The following is a 10733-nucleotide window of genomic DNA, read 5'->3' on the forward strand; positions in this document are numbered from 1 at the left end:
GTAACCACATTTCTTTTTTTCCTTTCCCAAGATGATACATGTGTGAAGTGTTTAGAAATGCAGACATACCTGGGGGTTCTTCTTGTTCTTCAGAGGCAGCATGAAGTAGTTGAATGAGGGCTGTGGTTCCTACTTGTATCTTCCTTCACCCAATAAGTCTGTAGACCAAGTCTGTAGTGCCAGGCTCTGTGCTTGGCACTAGAGATCTAGATTTAAGTGAGACTTGTTCCTGGCCTCATTAAGCTCACAGAGGTGAGCAAAGAATTGATAGATTCTGATACCTGTTGAAATTATGCTCATTAACCAATTCAGCTGTTAACGAGTCTTGTGAACCTTCACTTACCTGGGCTTGTTACCCTCACCTGTTAGAGGGTTGGGTTCTGGTATCCTCCAAGACCTGGTCTCGGCCATGGTTCACATTGGAAGTCACAGATGGCAAAGGTGGAGTCTCATAGAGCCAAACAGAAGAGGAATTAATCTGCCAAAAATATTAAGAGCTCTTTTGCTGCTGATCCTGAGGTCAGGGCAGAGGCCAGACAAGCACAGCCTAACAGGGTCCCTCTAAGAGTTGTCCCTGGATTTATCTCATTACAGCAATGTTGTGGAGAAGTGTGTCACTCATGCCTCCCGTACGGAGCGCGCTGTGCTCATCGACGAGGTGTGCACCATGAACGATGGTCCCCACAGTGCCTTATACACCATGATGAAGGACCAGTACGCCAACTATGTGGTCCAGAAGATGATTGATGTGGCAGAGCCAGCCCAGAGGAAGATCGTCATGCATAAGGTAGGCCAGTTTGTGCAGATCTCAACCAGAGAGAAAGTGCAGGGCCCTTGGTTCTTCTCATTTCTGACATGTAAAGGAGGGTGGGCATCTTGCTTCTTTCTGCAGTTTGTCACTGGATTGCGTCTCATGCTGTGCTTCTTTTTCCTTTTATCTGGAATGGCCATTATCCCTGTGTTTGCCGGCCCTCTGTCAGTAACTCACTGGTGTGAGTGTTAAACTCAGTCTTTGTGAGGGAGTCCCCTCCCCGATCTTAAGCCCATGTTTCTACCCCTTGGCTCCTAGGAGACCAGCTTCTCAGTTCAGCAAATCAACCTGCTTGCCTTATTTCCTTTCCTCCCTCTTCCCTTTCATCATTCATTCCACCACTATTTACTGAATGAGCGCCTGCCCAGGGCAGCACCTGGCCTGGCGCGTTGACCTGGTGCCCACTGTGTGCCAGACATCAGCACAGAGATGGCCGAGACTGAGCCCTGCCCACGGAGCACGCGTGGAGAAGGGTGGCGGGAAGCAGCGGTGAGACGTGAGAGCACGTGCCCGAGGCTTTGAGGGGAGGCTTTGCAGGAGGAGAAGTCTGGGCTGCAGAGGAGTTAGGAAAAAAGGGACAGAAATCTGAACTCTTTGGGTGCTGTGAGTGGGAGCTGGCACAGAAAGCACGTGAAGAGGCCGATGGCCTCAGAGCAGGTCCAATGGGCCCCACACAGACCACGAGGCCCGGGAAGCCTGACCAGCCCACAGGCAGGTGTGCCGCACTGTGTCTGCGCTAGGCAGTGCCGTGAGCCTTCAGGTGCTGCTGATCTGAACCCTCAGCCTTTGGGCTCCGAACTCACTCAGCCCTTCTCGATGGAGGGGATGGCCGTGGTCTGGCAATGATGAGCCACTTGCCCTCTCTGAGAACAAAGTTCAGTAATGAGAGTCTTTGTTATGGACTCAAGTTCTGAGCCAGACGAGGCACCCACCACTTCCAGTTCAAAACAAAACACAACAGAATGCTGCGCTGGTGTCAGCAATGGCAATTGAAGGCTGGGGAGTCCAAAGTCCTTAAGCCGTGAGACTCAGATAGGCATGTCGGGACGCTGGTGAAGGCAGAGGGAATGTTGGAGACACATGGCAGGTTGGGAGTTCATTCATTCATTCATTCAACAAATAGTTAACAAGCACATATGCTCTACAGCAAGCGCTCCTTTATCAGGGCACCGTGTTGGTAGACACAGCAGTGTCATAGATGGTTACACTGATGCTGGGGAGAGCTGTGGGAGAATATGGACGGTGCCTCTTCTATTGTGGGGTGCAGAGAAGGCTCCCCAAGAGAGTGACATTGGAATAAAGCCCTGAACCTTTTCCAGGCAGAGGGAACCTAGAGCTTGAAGGTTTGGAAGCAGGAGACAAGACGGTGTATTTGAAGAAGTACAGCAAGTCCAGTGGGACAGGGCTGTGGTGCCAGAATCACATTTGCGTTTCCAATAATGGTCCTGGCTGATGAGTAACTTGGAGGAGGGGAGGCAGCGGGAGATGAGCAGTGAGGACTTGGACGGGGGACTGTTAGAATAGTTCAGCATTTCCTTTAAATCAAGTGAAAAATGGAGCTCAGCAATGTCGTACACGCACATGGGTTGTTAGTTTTTTGACTGGAAGAGGACAGGTGTAAAGGTTAAGTGGTCTTACCAGTGAGCCATTCCTGGGGAGAGACAGGTGAATGAATTGAATCTCACTTAGTTTCTAAAAGAAGAGCTACCAAAAGCAAGGGGGGGGGTTGGAGCCTCCAGTTCTAGTGACCAAAACATCAGTTGTGTATAGAGTCCAGATTGCAACCCAAATGAAAGTGTGGCATCCTTTCTATAGATGCGTTTAGGAAGGTTAGGCAAATGGTCTGGGTCACACAGCTCAGAATTTGAGCCAAGGACTGAATAGTTTTCCAGACAGCTCCTAGGTGAGAATATAATAGCTGATACAGGTCTGTGTCCTGTGAGGGGTACAGAAATGGTTTCTAGCGCCGCTTGATCCGTCTTTGCTTTGAGGGCACAACGAAACAGACAAAATAGTCTGCCTAGAGTGCTCGGGCTTGAGAGCATCCATCTTCCCTGGTACACTGTCCTGTGTTTCGAGTATAAGCGCGAGCTGCGATGGGGAAGCAGGTTAATGTTGTGGGTCTTCACCGTCTGTGTGGACGGTTGGTGGTTATGCAAATGATTGTGAACACAGTGTGCTACGTGCTGTAGCTGAGGTATGTAGAAGGCTCCATGAACTCACAGAAGAGGAAAGGGGGTTCCAGAGAGGAAGCGCCTTCCAAGTTGTCTGGGATGCACAGGACTTGCGGACGTGGGTCTGCCCAGAGAACAGAAGAGATGCTCGTAAGGCTGATCTCAGCGTGCTTGGAGAGGGTGAAGGGTGAGACTGGAACAGAGCCATGAGAGACAGTGGGGAGAAGAATAATTTCTGGAGGAAAAAAAAATTTCTGGTGTAGCTAGACAGTGGGGTTCCCAATACCTCTGCTGTCCCTTATTAGCCATTTGACTTTAGATGAGTGACTTACCCACTGTGCCTCCATTTTTTCGTCAGTGAAATGGGGATAATCACACCTCTCTTAGGAAGCTTCAAAATGAACTGTGCTTGGCTTATGTTAGTCATTTTTATTGTCGTCATTAGTAGCTTTTTGTGATTCTCTATGGACTGGAGAGCACAGGATTCATGGTGCCCAGAAAGAAACCCCCGCTGCTCAGGAGAGCTGAGGTGCCTTGCGAGGGACCAGAGGGGCCAAAAGCCTCCTTGAGGGCGATGCAGTGCAGGCGGTGGTGGACAGTGTGATTGTCAGTCTTGGGATGCACTTTCTCCACATACTGTTCCGGAAGTGGTCTGTGGCCGTCTGACCTCCAGAGCTCTCAGGTCCTGCCTCAGCGCTTAGGCTAGGAGCTGCTCCCCTCGTCTGTTCGGTCAGTGCAGCCTGAGAATTCAGGGGCTCGGGTTGAGCCAGTGAAAGGTGTTGCTTGTGAGGCGTGCGTGCTGGCGGGCGCCCTGTGGTGCCTGGGAGCAGGTTACCCAGGAGCCTGCCTGAACCTGCCTCAGGCCAGAGTGACACGGACTCTGCTTTCTCCCCAGATCCGGCCTCACATCGCGACTCTTCGCAAGTACACTTACGGCAAGCACATTCTGGCCAAGCTGGAGAAATACTACATGAAGAATGGCGTTGACTTAGGGCCCATCTGTGGCCCCCCTAATGGTATTATCTGAGGCAGTGTCTCCCCTGTCCCCTTGTTCCCACTGACCTCACTGGCCCACTGGTGAATCCAACCAGCAACCAGAAATATTCTAGTGTAGAATCTGAAATGGGTAAATGGTTGCTCCAGGATTACCCTCTCCTCCCAAAAAAGGAATCAAATCCACAAGTGGAAAAGCCTTTGTAAATTTGTTTAATTTTATTATGCATAACATGTACTAATTATTTTTTTTAATTGGCTAATTGCCCTGTTGTTTTACTGGTGTATAGGATACTTGTACATAGGTAACCAATGTACATGGGAGGCCACATATTTTGTTCAACGTTGTATCTATATTCCACATGTGGAAACTTTCAGGGTGGTTGGTTTAACAAAAAAGTTTAAAAAAAAAAAAAAAGGTTTTTAACTCATTTGCCTCGCTGGCAAGTTTTGCAAATAGCTCTTCCCCAACTCCTCATTTTAGTAAAAAAGAAAAACAAACAAAAAAACCTGAGAAGTTTGAATTTTAGTTAAATGACCCCAAACTGGCATTTAACAATGTTTATAAAAAATATATATATATAAATATATATATATAAAATGAAAATCATTTTCAGAGTTGCTAAAGCTTCAGTTTATGACATTAAGTTTATGGAACTTCTAAAAATTGCCTTTTTTGGAGACTACTATGCTGAAGAAAATAGTGTAGTCTGTTTTGTGAGGAGGAGATGTGAGCACCCAGAATGTCTTTCAAGGCCAGGCGGGTATAATTGTTTACTGCCTACTGGATTTTTTTCTGTTAACATTGAAAGGCAAAATCTGATTACTTAGCATGAGAAAAAACGAAAATCCAACTCTGCTTTTGGTCTTGCTTCTATAAATATATAGTGTATACTTGGTGTAGACTTTGCATATATACAAATTTGTAGTATTTTCTTGTTTTGATGTCTAATCTGTATCTATAATGTACCCTAGTAGTCGAACATACTTTTGATTGTACAATTGTACATTTGTATACCTGTAATGTAAATGTGGAGAAGTTTGAATCAACATAAACACGTTTTTTGGTAAGAAAAGAAAATTAGCCAGCCCTGTGCATTCAGTGTATATTCACACCTTTTATGGTCGTAGCATATAGTGTTGTATATTGTAAATTGTAATTTCAACCAGAAGTAAATTTTTTTTTCTTTTGAAGGAATAAATGTTCTTTATACAGCCTAGTTAACTTTTAAAAAGAAAAAAATAGCTTGGTTTTATTTGTCACCTAGTCAGATAGTAGCAAGATCCTTTCTAAATGTTATTCAAGATGATTCAGTTCATACTAGTGGTTTTGGGTTTTTTTTAATCCTAAAAAAGTAATGTTTTGCTTATTTTGTGACAGTCAAAAGGACGTGCAAAGTTCAGCCCCGCCCTAACTTTCCTTACAATCAGAGCCCCTCTCACCTTGTAAAGTGTGAATTGCCCTTCCTTTTTGTACAGAAGATGAACTGTATTTTGCATTTTGTCTACTTGTAAGTGAATGTAACATACTGTCAATTTTCCTTGTTTGAATATAGAATTGTAACACTACACGGTGTACATTTCCAGAGCCTTGTGTATATTTCCAATGAACTTTTTTGCAAGCACACTTGTAACCATATGTGTATAATTAACAAACCTGTGTATGCTTATGCCTGGGCAACTATTTTTTGTAACTCTTGTGTAGATTGTCTCTAAACAATGTGTGATCTTTATTTTGAAAAATACAGAACTTTGGAATCTGAGTTTGTGCTTTATTATTTTTTTCCAATATAGTGCCCCAGGACAGACAGCCCTTTCCTTGTTTGTCCCTTTTTGTTTCTGCTTGTTTCGTTTCACAATCAAAGACATAGGGCTTCCCTGGTGGCGCAGTAGTTGAGAGTCCGCCTGCCGATGCAGGGGACACGGGTTCGTGCCCCGGTCCGGGAGGATCCCACATGCCGCGGAGCGGCTGGGCCCGTGGGCCGTGGCCGCTGGGCCTGCGCGTCTGGAGCCTGTGCTCCACAATGGGAGAGGCCATGGCAGTGAGAGGCCCGCGTACCGAAAAAAAAAAAAAAAAGACATAACCACATTAATCAGGATGTCCAACTGCTGTTGAAAAATCAGAATATTCGCCTTCCTGGGCCCAGAGTCTGTGCACACATCATGGGGCGCATTCTCAAAAAGCTTGAGCCCCACGATCTGCCTGGTTTTCTGCGGTGCTCTTCAGTCACTCCCTCTGGCCTCTGCACCGTTTGTGCAGACCCTGCCCAGGGTCTAGATTAGAATTCAACAGATTACAAATGTCTCCTGGCCAAGTGTTGGCTCCTCATTTTCTGAGGCAGGGCAGTAGGTAAGGCATCTGTCGAGGCCTCCCTGCCCTGAGGTCCCCTTTCCTCTCCTCTGTCTAGGCTGCTTTTCTCCACACCCTGCCCTTCCGGGCCCACACACCAGGGCCGGCCCAGCCTGGCCCATTATCCTAGGTTGCTCATCTTAGCCTCACATAAGGGACCTCTTCCAGCTTTGAGTTCAGGAGGCTCTAGCTCACTGAGGTACCTGTCACCTGTGCCTTAAGATGCCCACCTTCCCTTCTTCCACCTTTGCTTCAGAAGCAGCTTTGGCAAAAAGCCACCACTGAAACTTAGACCAATGTTGGTGCTGAAAGTGGAGCTTGCAGAAGGGACTTTGCATGGTCCCCTCCTAAGGGTGAGGGACGGTCACTAGCAGGCCCCGTGGGTCCCGGGAAGAAAGGGACAGAAAGGTAGCTGAGCTAATGGAGGTTTCCAGTCCAGGACCTGATTTTGCCTTAGTGACTGTAATCGGGTCATTCCCCAACCTTCCCAGGCCGTAGTTGGTGGGCCTGCCAGAGACAGCGTGCTGGATGGAGGTGGCTCTGGAATCAGACCAGGGTTCACATACGGCTCCCACTACTCATTGTGTGGGCTGGTGTTACTTCACCCAATGTTTAACCGAATCCCTTGCTGGAAATTGATGGAAGGCAATATCGTGTATGTGAAGTGGTTCTCACATCACGTCATGGAAAGTTACAGCCATTAGCTGGTTATGGTTTTACTGGACCCTTGCAGAGGCCATGTACAAATTAGGCAAAGCAGGAGGCTTGGATTTCTTTCCCTTCCATGGGCCTACTGTCTTTGTGTCCTTGAGATGGTAATTTTGCCTGTCTGAGCCTCAGTTTCCTCTTCCATAAGATTGGAGTAATACCTCACGGAGCTGAAGTAAGATGGAATTGTTAATAAACGTGTCAAGTGCCTGGCACTTGTGTGAGGCGCTTGTTCAGGTTTGCTTCTTTTCCACCTGGACTATTTATACTTGGACTTTGTAATTTGGGTGTTTTTTCTCTCCCTTTAGCATTTAGTGTAATGTTTTGTGTTTGTGTTTTTAGTGGTAACAAAGCAAGGTGCTAGTTTAGATATGTGATACCTCCCGCGCCTTACTTCCATTCTGTCTCTTTGAGGCCTGGGGAGGCTTTGCAGTCAGACAAATACAGGGTTTAATCCCAATTGCCTTTTATTACCTGGGTCATCTCTCTGAGGCCCAGTTTTCTTCTCTGTGAAATGTGGGAAAAATAGTACTTTATGTCCAAGGTTGGTTGTGAGGATGAAATAACAAGGCTTAGCAGAATGCCTGGCACATTGGCATAATAAATGAATGGTATTTATTGTTTTTTTACCTTTAAAATCACTCATCCAGGGCTTCCCTGGTGGCGCAGTGGTTGAGAGTCCGCCTGCCGATGCGGGGGACATGGGTTCGTGCCCCGGTCCGGGAAGATCCCACATGCCGCGGAGCGGCTGGGCCTGTGAGCCATGGCCGCTGAGCCTGCGCGTCCGGAGCCTGTGCTCCACAACGGGAGAGGCCACAACAGTGAGAGGCCCGCATACCGCAAAAAAAAAAAAAAAAAAAAAAATCATCCAATGGCTGTGCACAGGTTTTGGGGAACAAAACAATGCTTGTCCATTATGTACAGAAGTTTACGTAAAGTCGTTTGTCACGAACCATCTCTGTGCCAGGCACCCAAGAGATGGTTTTTACACGTTCTCTAATTCCTCACAACAGTCCTGCAGGAAGTGTGGTGGTCCTGATCGTGTAGACACGGAGACGGGTTCTGGGTTCGGATGCAAGTCTTTGGGTCAGGCCAGTGCTCGGCCTGAGGCTTCTTCCCTTGGTGCCTCATGGGAGGGATTGGGGCTGGGGTGGACCCCTCCCTCTGCAGGGTTGGGTTTCAGGGAGCAGGCTGAACCTCCTCATTTTACCAGCTGCTAACGAGTCTGCCCAAGGATGTGAGGTCCTGGGCTGCCGCCGCGTAGATACCCGCATTCTCGATCTCTTCCAGAGACCCTCCAACATGGATTCCTCAAACTCTGTATAATAATCCTTTGCCCAGTCACAGGACTTTACAGGGTACAGAGCACGTTCATATTTGTGATGGCTTTGATCCTCTTGAAAGCCTGAGGGAGTAAGGTAAGGTAGATGTTATCAGCCCATTATTCAGATGAGGTGTTTGGGACCCAAGACGCACAATGAGTTAATAACCAAGTAAGGATTTTATCTGAAGTTTCCTGACTCCAAGTTCAGTGCTCTGTCCATGCCTTCTTGCTCTTGCCACCTTCCATCAGCTCCAGGGATAGCTGGTCTCGTCTCTCTAGTTGCGTTTCCAGAGAAGTGTGGTGCACTGGATAGTTAGGCATTTTGTGGGGAGGAAAACTGTGACTTCATGTAGTTGCCAGCTGTAGCCACACGAGGGTGCTGCTGCCTAAGGAAAGCATTATAGAGGCGTAAGGGCTCAAGGCTCCAAGGTCAGGGCTTGGGATGTTTTTCCCCTGGCTTGAGGGGCTCCGGAGTGAAGATCCCATCTCATCCAGAGACCTCAGGTCTGGCATCTGCTCTAAGACTAAGCTTCCCCACTTCCTTCCCTCCCTCTGGCTTGGGATGGCAGGGTATGGTCACGGATCTGGCTCACAGACCCCAGCTTTGCCTTTGCCTCACTGTGTAAACCCTGGCAAATCAGTTTCCCCAACTGTCACCTGGCATGGTAGCCCAGCCCTGCCACCCTCACAGGGATGGTATGAGGTCAGATTGTTGGGGCTGAGGAGGGTGGCCCCATGCCTCTGTTAACGTGATCCGAGGCCCTCGTGTCTCTTTGGGGGCTACGTCTCTGGCTTATGCGTCAAGCTTTCAAACAATGAAAATGTCCAAGTCTTTTCATGACCCAGAGCTGCCTAGCTTCAAATCCCAGCTTGACCAGCCCTCTGTGACCTTTGCGAGTCATTTAACCTCTTATTGTGGGATAATAATAGTCCTACGTCATAGGGCCCACTGGAAGCATTTGGCACATAGCAGGGCACATGGCAAGTCATACATAAAAGCTGTTACTGTTATGATTATTATTGCCTCCAATTTTTCCCTGCTATGTTTGGGGCCCTTGGAATTTTCACTAAGGGTGACTATTTGTTTATCCTCCAAACTCGGACAATTTTAAGCATGAAAGTCATTGCACTGAATTATTACCTCATGTGGAGACAGCCTCCCAGGTGGCCCGGCTTCCTGATGTTCTTACCCTTGTGTGTTCTGCGTGGAATAGGGCTGCCTGGAAGCAACAGGACATTATGAAAAGGGTGGGGTATGACTTCTGAGGCTGGGCCACACAGGACACTGTAGCTCCAGCTTGCTCCTCTGGGACACTTTGTAGGACACTGTGGCAAGGCCCATGATGAGGACTTGAGGGCCCCTGCTGTTGACTGGGGTTAACTCGCCAGTCACACTTGCCATCTTGCAAGCAGAGCCTGGAGCCCCTTCAGGCCTTCGATGACTGTAAGCCTGGCTGACATCCTGACTGCAGGCTCATAAGAGACCCCAAACCAGAACCACCCCTCTCAGCTGCCCCTGAACTCCTGACCCACAGAAACTGGGTGAGATAGTCAATGTTTCTTGCTGTTTTAAGCTGCTGGGTTGGGGGGTCATTTGTTACATAGCAATAGATAACTAATACACAGCACGAGAACTGGTGTAGCCCAGGAAGGCCCATTTCTCATTTCTCCAGTGAGGCACATGCCGCCCTGCTCTGTCCTGGCCTTGGAGAGCCTGTTTCTGCCCCTGGCTACCCCACCCCCACCAGCTGCCCCTCACCAGGATTCCGGGAAACTTCCTGGTGCTCCTCAGAGCCCAGGGTAGAGACATGTCTTTGGGTGGGGCTGCACCAGGGACTCCCAGGAAGCCACAGCTGTCCCGTGCCAGAGCTGCCTCAGCCTCTGTCTCTCAGACCCAGTGGAGAGTTCCCCGGCCCATGCTCCTTAGGCCAGGAGTGGACCAAGCTGAGAATGACTGAAAATAGTGGATAATTGAGTTGTGACTGTGGGTCTTGCCCTGAGCTGGGTGCTGCCCTGTGTTACGTTGTTCACCTGCCTCAAACTCTGGGAGAGGGGAGCAGTTGCTTTAACCTCCATGGGAAGAAAAGTGGCCCCAGGTCACTGGCCAGGAAGTGGCAGAGCCAGAATTTGACCCCAGAATCCCCCAGGCCTCTCCTCAGAGCCCAGGGGCCAGAGTCCCCCCCACTCTTGCCCTCTGCCATGCCCCTTCCCAGGGCCCCTTGCAGGAAGCTGGGAATTAAGTTTGGTGTCCCCAGGTCTGATCCATTTGCAGATGAGAAGACTGAGGCCCAGAGCAAGGAGAGTGACCTGCTCAGGGCCACACAGAGGGTGAGGGACGAAGCAGGGACCTGTCTGTGCCACGTGAATGCAGTT

The 10733-nt window shown here is 48.7% G+C and overlaps 1 protein-coding gene and 1 non-coding gene across 21 annotated transcripts in view; both read left to right on the forward strand.

Annotated features, from left to right (window-relative positions):
- PUM1 (pumilio RNA binding family member 1) overlaps positions 1-5741 on the forward strand; it is a 128001-nt gene extending 122260 nt beyond the window's left edge. For all 20 annotated transcript variants that reach the window (XM_019938254.3, XM_019938261.3, XM_019938256.3 and 17 more), the window contains 2 exons: positions 595-787; positions 3881-5741. In XM_019938254.3, the coding sequence (XP_019793813.1) occupies positions 595-787; positions 3881-4012 (325 nt within the window). In that variant the 3' untranslated portion in view covers positions 4013-5741. The remainder of the gene's footprint in view (positions 1-594; positions 788-3880) is intronic.
- Positions 1647-1731, forward strand: LOC117309800 (small nucleolar RNA SNORD103/SNORD85). Its single transcript, XR_004524097.1, has one exon. It is a non-coding gene; the product is annotated as a small nucleolar RNA SNORD103/SNORD85 (small nucleolar RNA).
- Positions 5742-10733: the final 4992 nt, after the last annotated feature.

This window comes from Tursiops truncatus, chromosome 1 (genome assembly GCF_011762595.2).
Source record: "Tursiops truncatus isolate mTurTru1 chromosome 1, mTurTru1.mat.Y, whole genome shotgun sequence".
In the NCBI taxonomy this organism is placed as follows: Eukaryota; Metazoa; Chordata; class Mammalia; order Artiodactyla; family Delphinidae; genus Tursiops; species Tursiops truncatus.